Source organism: Echiichthys vipera (genome assembly GCF_963691815.1).
Source record: "Echiichthys vipera genome assembly, chromosome: 15".
Taxonomy (NCBI): Eukaryota; Metazoa; Chordata; class Actinopteri; order Perciformes; family Trachinidae; genus Echiichthys; species Echiichthys vipera.
Window position 1 is genome coordinate 6,870,590 of NC_139840.1, and position 16,465 is coordinate 6,887,054.

Consider the following 16,465-nt stretch of genomic DNA (forward strand, 5'->3'; position numbering starts at 1 on the left):
TGTCACTAAGTTATTGGTTTATGAAGTTGATGGGAAAAAAACATCATCATCATCATCAAACGGTGTGATAGCAGTGTGACCTTTTTGCCGCAGTAAAAAACGTGTCCAATATTTAAAGACATTTAGATATAAAAATATCATGAGTCATGAGTTATTTTCATGTAATACTAATAGTCATTTACAAGAGTAAATTAAAAGCTCCGCCCTGCCCTCACTCATCATCATCATCATCAGACTTACATTGAATAAATACCAAAAAGAAAAAGAAGATATTAATATTATGAAATGATTTGTAGCTTTTAACAATGTATGTTGAGTCAAGGGGAGGGGAGATTAAATGTGTTTTTCTCAGCTGCTTGAATCTAAATATATTGTTCACAACGACTTTCAGCGTGTCGAAAGGCTTCCTCAAGATACTTGGAAGACTTTTTTACATGTTCATTCAATTTTATAACTGAAATAAATATGAAAATAAGTCTCCCTCCACAATACAGAATAGGTGTTTTCATAAGGTCCTCTTTTAAATCACTTCTTAAAACTCATTTTTATAGACTTGCCTTCCTCTTTTTATCTTTTTATCCTTTATCTCATTGTTCTCCTTTCTTTGCAAGCACCTTAAATTAATGAACTGACAAGTGAATAATAATTCCCTTTGTCCTGTGTACACTATTATACAACAATGCGTCATTTATGTTCATGTTCTACCTCATTGGCTTTTATTATTATTGATTTTATTATACTGTATTTGGGTGTATTTCTATATTTGCTATGTCAAAGCATTTTGTAAACTGCTGTTTTTAAGGCTGCTATACAAAAAATGTTATTTTATTAGAATAAAAACAATGTATTTCTTTTAATTTCTTCTCTTTTTGCTACATCTCTCTACTCTGTAAGATTTCTTTTTCTGGCCATTTTTGGTTTTATTATAAATAAATTGTATTTGACTTGAATATTGGTTCATATAATCAGCCTTATTTCTCAAATAAACCTATTTAAGATGAAAGATCATAAGAAATCAATGGTGTTACATATGTTTTGATTAAGATCTGGGGTTCTCAACCTGAGGTTTGAGACCTCTTTAAGGCCTCACAAAACAAATCCAAACATCATAAAATGATAAGGGGGATAAAAAAAAAAAAACAGTGGAGTTCTACAACACAAAATGATATTTTTTCTGGCTTTTTCTAATCCTTGCGTCTTTGTGAAACGCTGGATAATTTGACCTCTTTAAGCCTTTAACCCATGTCTCGGATGAGCTGCTCACGACTCATTGTCGCACTGTTTGAGGGGTCAAAGGGTCAAAAGGCTGAGGACCACTGGTGTCATGTATCCAGAGTGAGACAATTGGGCTTTCTCTGAATGAGTAAGGTGCTATACTGAAGTGACAACAACGTATGAACTGTGATTGTGACACAAATCCCAATATTTAGTCTTTATTGTATTCCTTATGCTGACAGCTGACACGCCCTTTAGAAGAGCACCACAACGTAGTGATTGAGAGATGACTGTGGGGAAAAGTGTCGATTAGTAATCCTTGTAATACCTCTCCATCCCAATGTGGATGATCTCATTGCTTTGAAAAACGAGGATATGGCGTCACTTGAGGCGCTTTCATAAAAGGCCAGTCAGCTAAAAGTGTAGATGTACAGTGGGTACGGAAAGTGTTCAGACCCTGTTAAATCTGAGGAGCCAGTTGCTCTGTTTGGCGGGACAGCCAGCTCTAGGAAGAGTCCTGGTCGTCCCAAACTTCTTCCAATTCTGTCTCTGAGCTCTTTTGGCAGTTCCGACCTCGTTAGTCTCATTTGCTCGGACATGCACTGTGAGCTGTAAGGTCTTATATAGACAGGTGTGTGCCCTTCCTAATCCAGTCAAATCAAATTAATTAAACACTGCTACACGGTGGTGTAGTGGTTAGCACTGTCGCCTCACAAAGAGAAGGTTTTCACATCCCGGGGCCTTTCTGTGTGGAGTTTGCATGTTCTCCCCGTGTCTGCGTGGGTTTTCTCCGGGTTCTCCGGTTTCCTCCCAAAACCCAAAAGACGTGCAGGTGTTCGGTTAATTGATGACTCTAAAATTGCCCGTGTGAGAGGTTGTCTGTCTCGATGTTCCGTGATAGACTGGCGTCCTGTCCAGGGTGTACCCCACCTCACGTCCGATGTCAGATGGGATCGGCTCCAGCCCCCCCGCGGCCCCGACAGGGACAAGCAGTTGAAGATGAATGAATGAATGCTGGACTCCAATAATGGTGCTGAACCATCTCAAGGATGATCCGAAGACATGAACAGCAAACAGTTAAATATGTCCATAGGTGACTGGGCTGGGAACCGGAGGGTTGCTGGTTTGAGTCCCTGTGTGGACAATGAATGGAATGTGGACTGGTGGCTGGAGAGGTGCCAGTTCATCTCCTGGGCACTGCCGAGGTGCTGAATAGTTTCCGTAGCCACTGTATATAGTGTTTGAGTGCTGCTATCCCAGCTACTAAGCCCTTCATTTGGCACAGGAAGCTCTTTGGACCACAAACATCAGTTACATTTCAGCAGTCTGGAAAAGAAGCATTGTTTATTTCTTCATCAAGGCATCACAATTGGTCATTGATTCCAGCCGTTACATTACAACAAACCTAAAACTTTTTACCAGCACATTTTTAGTGTCAAAACACAAGATTTTCTGCCTGGGTTTGATGATTTCTGGCAGCTTATCGATATGAAATAAAGTGTACGTCAGCCACGCTGGTCTCCTTGGGCAATTCTTCTTCTCCACACAAATATCACAATATGTGAAACTGCAGTGGGTCTACAACTACACACATGTGTAGTTACATGTGAACTGGGACTGAACAATATAAATATTTAGGATTGTTGACATCCCAGGACTTAAAACTTATCAAAATACTTCCCCACATATTTTCATTACTTTGCAAAACCTTAAATTTAACTACTTGTTCATGGACTCAAAAAGTGGTTTCTTCTTATTAGAGCTGATTGATAAGTTAACTACATCGACAGAGAAGACGGCTGAAGTATTGCACATACCATCGCGATCCTCATTCAAAGTTCTGACACGCACTCACACTTGTCACTGAATCAAACACTCAAAGTCAAATTTACATATTCACAATCATACGCACGCTCAAAATAATGCTCAATGTTTAGTGCCTATCCCCTGACACGGTAAACAACACATTTTTTTAATTAAAAAAAAAAAAAAAGGGAAAACTAAAACCTAAAACAAAAGAAATATGAACATCTTTTCCACCGGCAGGGCCTGCTGGTGCCTGACCAGTGTTTTCTGACCCTGATGAGTCCAGATCCATCCAGGCCAATCCAGTCCGGTCCAGTCCTCATGTCACGCCTCACGTGAGTGAGTCCATAAACATGGAGTCGTCATCGTGTTAAAAAACAAAACAAAAAAAACCTCTGCTGCTGTGTCTAACCTGTCTGTGTACCTACTTGTGGTGTGTTTTAAAGAAAAGACCCTGTCCATGTCTGGTTGGGATAGAAGTAGTAGTTGTGATAGTAGTAGTGGTCGTGGGCCGGCGTCGCCTCAGTCTTGATCAGTAGGTGGCGTTGGCGGGCTCCCTCCCCGAGCTGAAGAGTATGTCGGCCTTGGAGCTCATGGCGTACGTCAGCAGCAGGGACGTTAGCAGCACGCAGACACCCACGCCCAGCGTCAACATCTGGAGGAGTCAAAAGAACATTTAGTCCTCACGAAACTTACATGAAACATTAAAGGAGCAAACATTATTACTTTTATCTCCAGGTACGAACCTGGAACCTTCTCACTGTGAGGCGACAGTGCTAACCACTACACCACCGTGTAGCCAGTATCGCATTGTTACCATATGCAATTTGCATTCGGTGGGTCCGTTACTATGAATTACAGATCAAATTTAAATCCCAGTTACTTTTTGTACTAAGCACACAGTTAACAGCCATACAGGAATCTCCACGTTTAACAAGTCTGCATACTAACAGGCCTCAAACACTAACAGTTTAAAGTGATGCTAGGTCTAGTACAGTGGAGGTAGTATGGAAAGGCGCCTGGGAGGTATGCTGCGTTAATAATGCTGCTACTTTTCACAGTTGTAACATCTTGCTGCTCTTGTAAAGAAAAATGTGTGCCAGCATCACACTTTCCAGTCTTCCTACATGCGTGTGAATAAACAACCAATCCTACATTAGAAGAAACTATAGGAAATCCCCCCAAACATTAAGTGTGTGTTAAATCTGCAAAGGGAAAGGAAACGTTTACCTCCAGATCGTGACTCGCCACCAGGAATATGCGTCCTTTGATGGCCTTCCACCGGGACTCTGTCCACGTTGAGTAGTCTTTGGAGGTGTACTCCCGCAGATCAAAGGCTGGGGACAGGGCTTTAGAAAGACGGACCGTGGAGCGCACGCAGAAACCCTCCCTCTCTGTGCTGTTGGGTGGCGCCGCGCCTTGGACCCACATGTAGTAGTACAACTGAAGGAGGAGTCAAAGGGGGGTCCCAGAGTGATGGAGAGGGGAAATTAATCTATTAATAATTTGTTCTTTTTTAAACATGGAACATGTGTCAAAGATGTTACAGTTCATGTAGGGTTTGAGTTTAGCTAATAACCTTTCTAGAGTAAACAACGAGTGAATTAACCGATCAGTCAATCTAAAGAAAGATCGTTTGCAACCATTTTCATTACCGATAAATCATTTAAATACCTTTTTTAAGCTAAAATACTTTGAATCTACTGGTTTTAGTGTCTCAAATGTGAAGACACGCTGCTCCTCTTAAATCACAGTACATTTAATACCTTTGAATTTTGGACTATGTCAAACAAACAATCCTGAAAACTTGTTACTGACATTTTCTATAGACTTAATTTATTCAATGAATCAGAAAATTTGGTTTATAATATGATTCATTGATAATGAAAACAATCCTTAGTTGCAGCTGTAAATGTTTCCCTGTTTTTTTCTTAACTATACTGGATATAAAGAATAAGAGAACAAGTTATTAATACTTGATTTTCCACAGCTACAGCGGACATTTGATCAAATTCTGAACAATAAAATAACTAAAGTAGTTCAATAATTTGATCTCCACTGTACATATTGTTTCTGTCCTTCCTTCATATTGGTTCATAAAATAAGATGAACTAACAGCAGCTTACGTACCGCTTTAGTAACCTGAGTAAAACTCAAACACTTTTAAACCACTTTCAAGTAACTTAAACCAAGAATGTCCTGACTCTAGAAGCCTTTATCATCACATCTGGAGATTTGAACATTTCAAATACTTTTGGTTTACACGAACGATTGTGTGCAATTGATTCCTTACTTTCAGAATATGACTGATATACACTCACCGGCCACTTCACTAGGTGCACCTGTCCAACTGCTCTTAACGCAAATTTCTAATCAGCCAATCACATGGCAGCAACGCATGCATTTAGGCATGTAGACGTGGTCAAGACCCATCTGCTGAAGTTCAAACCGAGCATCAGAACGGGGAAGAAAGGGGATTTAAGTGACTTTGAACGTGGCGTGGTGTATTTCAGAAACTGCTGATCTCCTGGGATTTCCACGCACAACCATCTCTAGGGTTTACAGAGAATGGTCCCAAAAAGAGAAAAGATCCAGTGAGCGGCAGTTTTGTGGGCGCAAATGCCTTTTTGATGCCAAAGGTCAGAGGGAATGGCCAGACTGGTTGGAGCTGATAGAAAGGCAACAGTAACTCAAATATCCACTGGTTACAACAGAGGAATGCAGGAGAGCATCTGTGAACGCACAACACCACCGACTTTCTAGCAGAGAGGGAACAGCAGCAGAAGACCACACTGACACTTTATTAAGCACCAGGTGTGCCTAATAAAGTGGCCGGTGAGTGTAATTGAACCCTGTAATAGAGATGTGAGATATATCTTGGCAATTTGTTATCCCTGTGATGTAATGTGTCTCAGATTAGATGACCAGACGAAAGTAAATAAAAAAGGAAGGCTGCTATCAGGCCTCACATGTTTGCTCTCTTTGTCCTTCTCATCCTCTCTCTGGTTCTGGCAGTTGTCCTGGGTGATGTTGACGTTGCTACCAGTCAGGTTAGCCAGCAGGTACTGGACCAGAAGGGTCGGCTCGCTGGACTGCTGGACCACACCGACGTAGAAGTTTGTGGGCCTGTCAGCTGATGGACAGAGGACAACAGAAATAAGCTTCAAAATAAATAATATTTGAGATAAGCAGTGTCTATAATGAACAGTGTGTTAGTCTTTTCTCCCACTGTTGTGTGAGTCTAGAGAAAAGAAAGAAAGAAAGGATTAGCTTGTATCCCAACTTACCCAGGTGGCTCATGAGGTCAGACGGGATTAGCTGCTGGAACCAGGAGTTGTTTGACCGTATAAGGAAACCGTACAGCATCCGGGTCACCTGAGGGACGGAAAACAGTTAGACATCAAAACACATCAATAAAAAATGCTTAGAAATAGATCCAGAAAGGCACAAGACAAAAAACTCTTCTTTGTCTCTGAGTTAATGATACTGCAGTTAAATAAAGCAATATGTAAACTAAAGGAAATAATTAAAACATGAAGAGACTAAAAGATCTAAACAAGATTTGTGTCATGTGAGTGTGACGTGGGAGAGTTAAACAGTAAACACAGGGTGTTTGCGTGTTCATTACCTCCTAAATACAAGATTATAGAGGACAAAGATTGAATATTGTGTATAAAAAGTTATTTCTCCATAACAGGCCTACATTCTCACCCAAAGGTAAGTAAAGAAAAGGCAATTTTTTAAGCCCTCTACAACTTAAATTCTGTTATAAAACACTACTTGAACTGTACACTGGACCTTGACTTTAGATAACATAACAAAGTACAGGAATATTCTTCAGGAGGAGAAAGGCTGCGGTGTTGAGAAGGGACAGACAGATAAGAAGAGTGAAGATAAGATGCTTGAAACATTCAACTGATTCCTAAATGAAATCTTACTATTTGAGGGTCTGCGTTGATGCTGCTCAGCTGGGGTTCTGCTCCTCCGGCCTGTTTGTACAGAGCCCGAGCCACTATGGTGGCCACCTCGGTCAGAGCCTGAGGATGCATGAAGAGAAATGCAGAACATCTTTATAAGTTGCTTCCAACAACAGCTGTGTGAAATTCTCAACACCAAGGTAAATATCAGCATCCTAAATACTTAAGTGTTAAATATTGCCAGACAAGTTTTGACTCATCCAATACGAACTGACTGAGAAGTCAACAAACAATGAGAAAGGGTGACGACACAACTACCTGTTGCTCACAAATGCCAAACACAGAAAACAATCATTTAAAGCAACAATGTAAATCAATACATCCAGTACACTAAGGGCGCACTCACACTGTCCTCCCGCACCGCGACCCGGGCTTTAGGGTACTTGTCCCCCCTCCCTCTCCCCCCGTGCCCCAGCCCCGTTTGTACTCACACTGCCTGGGCCTCGGCCAATGCTTCTTGCTGTCCATACGACATCACGCCGTAACACGTCACACGCATTAATCACGGTGTGAGGCTTTGTTTAAAAATCTTTCCATAGACCTCAGAGTTTTTGTGCGTCTTGTCGACTGTTTTTGAATATTTTCATCCGACCAAATCCGCAGTAAACACTCCACCTCCGCATCACACCAACGTGAACCTTTCACCGCCATTGTTGTTGTTGTTTAATGTCCGCGCATGGTCCCTCCTTCTATTTTCTATGTCCGAACAGGCGCACATACGCTACCGCCGTAGGGCTCGTGCTCGTACACGTGCGCACGCTCGGGCATGTGCAAACGGGAGAGATTTATAGTGATACCTTAGCAGTGTCAGTGACAAAGTCAAGCTGCTCCTCTGGTGTCAGGTTTGGTGGGTAAGATATGTTCAGGTTGTCTGCGTTGTCGTACATACTCTCATAGAACCTGCACACAGAACAGGACCATAAATTAACAAAAACATGTCAATTCCTTGAGGCAACACAGATCCCATCATCATAATTAAATGTAATGAGGAGAAATGACAGTAAATCACCTGTTTGTGTAAGCAGACTGGTGATCCTCGATGACAACACCGGGGATTGGCCGAGCTCGCAGGAAACGCTGGAAGGATGAGGGCGGGAGTGGCTGAGAGAAACCGGGCTCGTCCAACAAGACGCTCGAACCCGAGGCAGCCGACTGCAAGTTTTCAATGAGCTTCCTCACCTGAAACCGATTCAGAAATAAATGTTACACCAACAATGAAACACACACTGTGAGCCCTTTTTTATATGTTCTGTCTTTCTTTCTTTACTCATTTATTTCAACCAAGTAAAACGTTGTAAACAAAGATTTAAAACAAAAAACAGCCAAAATGAAACAGCAATAACTTAAATTAAAGGAACAATACACCTATACACAAACTCAATGAAAAAATAATACTAATAATAACATATAGTTGCCTTTTTTAAATCCAATTCTGCTGTTAAACAGTCATGTAGTTGGATCATTGTACATGTCCTGTGGTGCTGTAGTAAACATACACAGATACAAACCTCTTCATTGACACTGCCGTTCTTCCTCGACACAGGATCAGAGTGAAGCCACAGCCTGGAGTCAGCACGAAGTCCCACCTATGATTAACAGAACATTAGCACATCACATTAACATAAACATTAACATTAACATGACGTACATCTTTTAACAGTAAAGTGAAAAAAATGCCAAGCACATGTTCTTTAATGATTCCGTTCACAGCTACAATTATTTTTGGCATCAACATAATCTACAGATGGCTTAAAATGTAATTATAATACAATAAAATAACGAATTAATAAATTAATATTAATTAGTTTTGATTTCAGTTGTTAAATGTAGGGTTGGATATCACACCATAACATTTTCTTTTTTTTTTTAAGTATGAAAAACCTTCAGGTACCAACAGTTGGCAGAGGAGAGTACTCGTGTTGTTTGCCAATCCTTTGTTCACATATATTCTGATTATTCAATTTTAGACTACATGGTTTTGATATTCCCTTAAAATCTGGTTCTCTCTGCAGGCTGATACATACAAAACACACTGTTACTGGATGTCTGCGTTACACACCTGTCCTATCTCCAGTACTGAGTGAACATTGTCCAGGTCCACGGCAAAGTTGTTGTTCTCCATATCGTACACCATCCTTGAACTGCCAATGTAGTCAAAGGTTTCCTGGAGCCCAACAGTCAAATTAAAAGGTCAGAAAAACACGAGTAAGGCTGACAGTACAGCACCGAATTTGAGATGTTCGTCAGGCACAATGGTGCATGCAGTGATGTGACGTGCGATGACTGACCCCTTGAAAGAAAGTGTAGAGGATGGTGCGGTTAGGCGGGGCCTCCTGTGTGGCATTTCTCAGCGCGTGAGCGGCCGCCAGCAGAGAGACAAACCCAGACACGCCACTTTGTGCTCCTGGAGCGACGTCAAAGAAAAAAGACCTGCTGTCCAACTGCACAGGAGGGGGAAGAGGAGAGAGGAGACCCATCAAGCAGACATCTAGGTAAGTACTTCAGTTCAATGTGTAGTGACCTTTTTTTCCTTTTCTTAAAATAATAGCATAAATCAAAATGTGACCTCGAACTATGAGAAAATGCAAGTTTGCCACCAGTAAATTGCATTTCAAGTAGCCTAATAGTAATAGAAAGACGGAAAATAGTGGGAAATTTAAATTAAATGAAATAAATAAAAAATGTCCTGTCTTGTTTTGTCAGAAGAACCGTCTAAAAACTAAATATTTGAAACAAAGAAAATCCTCACTCCTCTGCCGTCTCACCACCACACGATTTATGTGTGAACAACATAAAGAAGGAAAATATTTACACAAGAAGCAACTGCCTGTGACACAGACTGTAACATGTACGTCATACATTATAAAGCAGGGACATCACAGCTGAGTGAGATCACTGCAGATACTGGCTGAAGACATTTCAACAGTGTTCAGAACTAACACATACATTTCAGTAAAATACTGGAATAGCAGTAAAACACAGCAGGTTTGCTCGAACTCACCCTGGCTGCTGCTATGACCACGCTCTCCCACATCTTGTGGCCCTTGACTGTGTTGTTGAGAGGCCTGGTGGCGGCCCAAACATTATAGTCACCCAATGGGTCACAAACCCATTCTGAAGGGAGACACAGAAAAAAAGCTAAATATGCTAGAATGGATGCTCAGAACTGGTTAAAAAACAAAACAGTGTAATCATTGACTACTTCGTTATTTGCTTTTCCTCACAAAGTCGTGTGTAAAAATCTATTTGAATGGTAAGTGAACCTGTTGAGTAAAGATATGTATTTTGGTGTAGATACCTGGGCTGATGCTGAAGTTGATGTCATTCCTCCTCATGCAGGTGGCTGTGTCGGTGACGGCAGACATGTGGGAGTAGAGCTGCATGGCACACAGCGGGTACTGAGGAGCGCTGCCATTCACAGCACGGTTATGGTCCATGTAACACTGCGAATGGAGAAAAACACACACATAAGAAATGTCTTCTTCGTGTGTGGGATTGTTTTCTTACAGACACAGAAACCACAGTCCCATTACAGTATTTTCGGAGGATCTCAAACGGTTTTCAACCCTCAGAACAAGTTGGAACATATACAGTTGAGTGCGGTGCTCTTGCTTAGGGGCACACTGGCAGGTTTGGGCACAGTTATAATCTAACTACCATGTCTGGGACTAAATTTATCACTTTGACATCTGGAAATCAAACCTGTGGCCGTCTGTTTACAAACAGTTCCCCTCATCTACTCTGCCGTCATATCTGAGACGGGGAACAACCGCACAGATTCTCATACTCTAAAATATAAACTAACATGGGTTCAGCATCGAGACAAAGTCGTTCAAATGTTTTAGAAAACAAAGAAAGTCACAAACGCAGTCATCCACGCAGCCATTCAAAGAGTTTTAAACAGAAGTCCACCATATGAGTGAGCTGAAACTGAAACAGGAAGACACAGGACGTGTTTAGCTCAGCAATGTCAGCTCTAGTCTGTGAAAACATGAAGCCCGCTGAGGAGCAAAGCCATCAGAGCCATGTGCACACTCACTGCATCAAAAGCAGATGTTCATATGTAATATGATCTTTTTTTGTCACATACTGTAGAAGCTAACTAATGATTAGTGCGTTGTGGCAACTCGTCTTACCATAACGCCATGTCGGCTTTACAGGGGTGCAGACTCATCCAGGGTGAAAACGGTGACAACCTAACACCCCCCACCCCCCTTTCTCGTCCTTCACACTAATGGCGCTGGCCTAACCACACACACACACACACACGAATAAACTGCCTGTCGTCTACATTTCTTACAAAATACACTCAAAAATAATTTTGATTCATTCCAGCTAGTGGGGGGGTTTCTATTATTTTAAGAAAGAGGTACCATAAAAGGTAAATGAGCATTTGATTAAATGTACGTCCAGAAACATTTATTTTTTCCTTTAAACTGACACCAAAAACATATAATAACATTCTGAATCACTGATTCTTCTTGATCGCCATGCCACAATAATCAACTGAACACGCACAGTTTTCTGTAGAATCTGCTCTTCATACAACAAATCAATATTGGGAAAACATCTCCACTTGCCAGCAGTTTTATACATACTGGTGATAGTCCAAAATACAGTGTGCTCTAACAAAATGTGAGCTTTAACTTCATCATATCAAACTGAGTTCACCAAAATACTTTTTCTAGAAAGATGGGGGGGTTTAACAACTCGATAAAGATAATGAGGTTAGTGTCATATACTAATTCCAAATGTTTATCAATGGGCATAACACATAATGTATGTGTGCAAAAGCTCTACAACTGGAGTAAAACGATGTCAGCACCTCTGGAAATGAATAGTAAAAATAGAAATAGTAAATCTTTGCTGGCAGTTTCTGTTTTTGACAAACTGCCCGGACACGGTCCATACAAGCAAACTAAAACAAAAGGCAGCTTAACTGGAAACACAGACTAGAACGATTTCTTTTTAAAACATCAAAAAACAAACTAATGCCTGTCTTCTTCATGTGACATCTCTGGTTAATAAGTGACATTTGTGGCACTGAGTGACTGAGATAATTCTGATAAGCCATGAATAAAAATGAAACACGATGTGGTTCTGAGTTAGGCCTACAGTAAAAATGGTACATGGACTTAGTCAGGGCAGATAAACCACCGCAGATCTTCATTTCAGCATTCACATTTTTGAAGCAGCTGAAGGGCTGAACATGATTTCACAGAAAGGGTGAAAAGTTTGCACAGCTGCTTCAGAGAGATGATGATCTTAAGTGCTACTGAAACAACTTTATTGGCATCATGACTAATCCAAACCACTACTGGAACAACCCCAGACCCCCGAGCGGCTGGGAAACAACCAGGCAGCCATTTTGTGACAGAGTGGAATAAAAAACAAGTGTGAAAACAAAGTGACTCATATTACCTGCCGTATGACCTGAGTGTCATTGTCCTCTTTCATAGAGAAGATGGGAAAGTCGTACTCCTCGTAGGACAAACCGCTTCCCAGAGGGTTCCACACTGTTGTGTTACAATGTGCCAGGGCTGGATCGTAGCTCTCTGAATACACACCTGAGGGAAATACACAGAGCGCATGTTAGATTTCTAAAGAGTCATGAGTTAGCTCATGATGTTTTGACTATATTGTGACACTACAATGTCATTTCATGCGCTGTGTGCCGTACACATCAAGAAAATTACAATTCATTTCTTTAACTAGTGTAGCGCTGAGGGACATGTCTCAGCAGGCCAGCCCTCACCCACCTGTGTTCTCGTTGGGACAGGCGGTGTGTGGAGAGAAGCCCTCGAGCGGGTTTGTGTTTGGCGCAATGACAGCAACGCCAGCCACCCTGCTGGAGCCGTTCTTCAACTTCATCATGATGGATCTGAAGGGCAGACAGTCGGCACGGGGCAGTGGAAATGATATGGGTACAAATACAAGTCAGACATGTGTTTGAAATGTGGTTCAAGTTTCTTTCCTTCGTGACAGACAGGGAGTTTTACTGGCACGTCCTGCTGCTGTAACTAGGGCGGGGCGATATGGCCTCAAAATAAAATCCCAGATTTTTTTTATACCAGATCCGATTTTCGATTTTAATTGGTTTTTTTTTTGTTTTTTTAAAAACTACTAAAGACAAAATAATTATTCTAAATGTTTTTATTTAAATGACAGGACATGGATTTTCCTACAAGGAATAAAGTGCCAAACTTTCAGTTTCACCATACCTCGTTTGTAAAATATAAATAGAGGGTTGCTCTATTCTCTTAAACAATTAATTAAGTGCAAAATTAGCTTTTTTTGTAAAATAAAGTGCCTAACTGCGTCTAGGGAGGAAAACAAATGTATAGCATCCCGGAATAAAATTTTGCAAACAAAACCGAGCATATTTGCACGACAAAATATCAATTAAATCGTACATGTAGGGCTGCGTGGTCCATAAGTCTGTTGTAGTGGGAAAAAGGACACATTTAGTAGCCTTTTTAGGAAGTAAATCCTCGCTGTTTTCAGAGAGAGCAGTAAACTACTGTGGTTTAGACGCAAGTTAAAGGAAAAATGGATTTTAATTTCATCCAAACAAATAAATCCAATCTCAATTTAAAATCGATAAATCGCCCAGCGCCGGTTGTAACTTACCCCTCAGTTGTTACTCTAAATAGAAAAAATGCTGCATAATTGTAAACACTTAAGACTTTGACCTACTAACGCCTATTAATATTTAATCCATATAGTCGTTTGTAAAAGCTATAAACACTTGGGATTTCCGACATGGTGAGACAATGGAGTACTCTCTACTGTAGGTACTCCCTCTGCAGGTTCAGGCGCATTTACTGTACCTGGTAAAGAGCGGGGACTCCAGGATAACCAGATAAGGAGGATTGGGACCAGAGCTCAGGACCCAGTCCAAGTTTTCCTCTGACTCGAGCACATGGAGCACACCAACGTTACCCGACAAATGGGCTGAAATCCAAAAGGAAGTGAAATACAGCATTTGTGGTGTGAGGTAAAACAGGTGTACAAGATAAAAACGTTCTTAAAACTAAATCGATGTGTGTCCACTGGGCCTCATTACAGAAAGGAGAAATGTTTTGACGCAGCAAATATAACATTGCTGCTGCTGCTGGGGCTTTTGTAGTAAGACAACAGTACGCCTATAATCAGATATCAAATCACAGATGGTTCAACTGCATCTTGGGTTTCTTCATCTTCTTCTAAACTCAAGTCCTGACCCTCAAAGCCTCAGAATTGATTTGTATGGTTCAAAACTTAAACTGCCCAGAGCAACCACAGAAAATGATTTGAAAACACTGATTTTTGTCGATCGTGTAAGCATTTCACTATAAAATCAGAGTAAATGAAAGACACCCAGGGGCCATAAGGACACACACTCTTTAGTTGCAAACTGTAGCAAGTATTTTTAGTTGTTACAGCATCAATTTAATGTGCTGCTTTACTCACACTGGCAGCCTATCTGATGTGTTGCATTGAGCAGCCGCACACAGGGGACGGTGTAATTGAGATGCACGTAAATCTTCTTTTCCACTGAATTACAGCTGACACCTGCAAAGGAAATAGCACTTTAACAACTGCGCACAGAGGGCAATGTAACATTAGGGCACAGCATAAGGAAGAAAAATTAATTTCTGTCGCACATGAGTGGGTTTGAATCGTTTAGAGGTTCAGAGTCCCGTTCTTTATCTCTCACAAGCAAAAAAAGACATTTCTGTTTTGATTCTCTTGCATACATTTTCTTAACCCTCCTGTTATCCTAAGGGTCAATTTGACCCCATTTAATGCTTAAAATCTCTAAATAATGACATCATTTTTTGTTTTTCTGCTTTATATTTATGACTTTCCCTAATATTATGAGGACAACTCATAAATTGGCACGATTATATATATTTGTACTTGTCGCATCTGTGTTCCTTTGGGTCAATTTGATAATCTGGGTGATTTAATCATTAGTATTATCGTCTATTTTACAATTTAAATATCATATGAGGTCAAATTCACGCTGCTGTCCTTGATAACGGGCGTTACTTTCATTCCAGATATTACAAATAACACAAAATAGCACTTAAAATAACAGACTTACTTTAAAACACACAGACAGAAATCCCTCCATGCAACTGAAGATCAGTAATATATTTCATTTTGTTAAATAAATACATAAAGTACCCGACTTCACTTGAGTCACAAATTGATTATGATCATTTCCCAGATGTTTAACGGTCAAATAAACATCTGGATGATTAATTGACCCCTAGAATAAATGGTGTTAGTGAAATTTGAGGGCAACAGGAGGGTTAAGACAATACAAAAGGTTGCTCTCATTGAAAGACAGTCACAACCTCCATCAACAGTGGGCTTTGTTCACCTGTTGGTCCCACTGATGTAACCAGCAGCATCACTGGTGTACATTTAAACCCGTTTTAATGAAACCCATGGTGCTGGATCACCTATATGCCGAGTTTATCAGGGCATGCTACAGATTTTAAAATGATTTAATCTGTGCATCGCCTGTTTCCTTTATGTTGTGACAATCAAATCAGCTTTAACCACAGGCATTTCTTTATGTAACTTGGCACGACGTTGGCAGTTAATCCCCCGGAGCTCCGGGCGGCCGCAGCGGTGAAATCACGAGCAGTCACGCTGATGATGAGCTGCTCACAACAACAGGGCAAACCCAATCTGTGACTTCCTTTCGGGAAAAAGTCGCCGAGAGACTTATTAAAAAAATAAGGGCTAGATTTATTTCTGAACTTCCAGTTGTTTCTACGCTGAACCCCATTTTAAAACTCAAGGTAAAAAGCGTCAATGCCGATTAAAGCCGAACAGGGAAGCTTCTGCTAACGCTGGCCGGCCTAGCATCGGGCTAACACAAGTTAGCTCCGAGCACAAAGAAGTCGCTAAAGATAACTGTCTGATACAGAAGCACACTCCGCTCACAAACACATACATGGACACGGTGACTGAGCACTGTTGGAAAATAACTTACCGAAGAAAAACCCACAAAAGAACAAATGAAAGGCCCATTTGTTCGACAGCAAATCCATCTTCCTGGTTCGAGGAGCAGAAGAGCACAACAGTGTGTGTTGACATGGAAAACGTCCGGGTTCCGCTCTTTGGTTCCGCTTTCCTGAAAGGAGACGGGCTCATTCAAAATGGCAGCTCTGATCTCCGGGAGAAAGACAGTTTTAAATGTTTTTTAATTGTATTTGTTATTTAATTAGCTCCAGGTTATGTTATATATACGTGCATGTAATAAACTAATTTCTCTCCTTCCAACACATCACCTCGTTTTAATAAAAAAGGAGCTACATAATGTAACTAAGGAGTGAGTCAACTCTGTCCTCTGTACTTCCTTTATAACTCAGAGCCCTGTGCACTTTGGGTACCTTTAAACCCCTTTATATACCGGTATATATAATAAGGCCATCATCCTGGCCACAAAGCTGCGCACACATGCCACA

General features: G+C 40.9%; 1 protein-coding gene across 1 annotated transcript; it reads right to left on the bottom strand.

Moving 5' to 3' along the window:
• Window positions 1-2,580: 2,580 nt before the first annotated feature.
• ncstn (nicastrin) lies at window positions 2,581-16,089 on the bottom strand. Its single transcript, XM_083928970.1, has 17 exons — window positions 15,991-16,089; window positions 14,451-14,552; window positions 13,829-13,952; window positions 12,758-12,879; window positions 12,420-12,565; window positions 10,297-10,441; window positions 10,000-10,112; window positions 9,287-9,439; window positions 9,058-9,162; window positions 8,507-8,584; window positions 8,008-8,177; window positions 7,796-7,898; window positions 6,960-7,058; window positions 6,309-6,396; window positions 5,991-6,154; window positions 4,252-4,464; window positions 2,581-3,676 (listed from the first exon to the last, which is right to left on the bottom strand). The coding sequence occupies exons 1-17, from the start codon at window positions 16,046-16,048 to the stop codon at window positions 3,554-3,556; spliced, it is 2,106 nt and encodes a 701-aa protein (XP_083785096.1). The 5' UTR covers window positions 16,049-16,089; the 3' UTR covers window positions 2,581-3,553.
• Window positions 16,090-16,465: the final 376 nt, after the last annotated feature.

Bases quoted from the DNA above. Each gene is read 5' to 3' on its own strand.
- ncstn (XM_083928970.1), bottom strand. From the start codon at position 16,048: ATGGATTTGCTGTCGAACAAATGGGCCTTTCATTTGTTCTTTTGTGGG. The intron at 8,585-9,057 runs GTGTGTAACGCA...TGTTAATCATAG, and splicing joins CAGTACTGGAGATAGGACAG to GTGGGACTTCGTGCTGACTC. The intron at 8,178-8,506 runs GTTTGTATCTGT...AATCGGTTTCAG, and splicing joins ACGGCAGTGTCAATGAAGAG to GTGAGGAAGCTCATTGAAAA.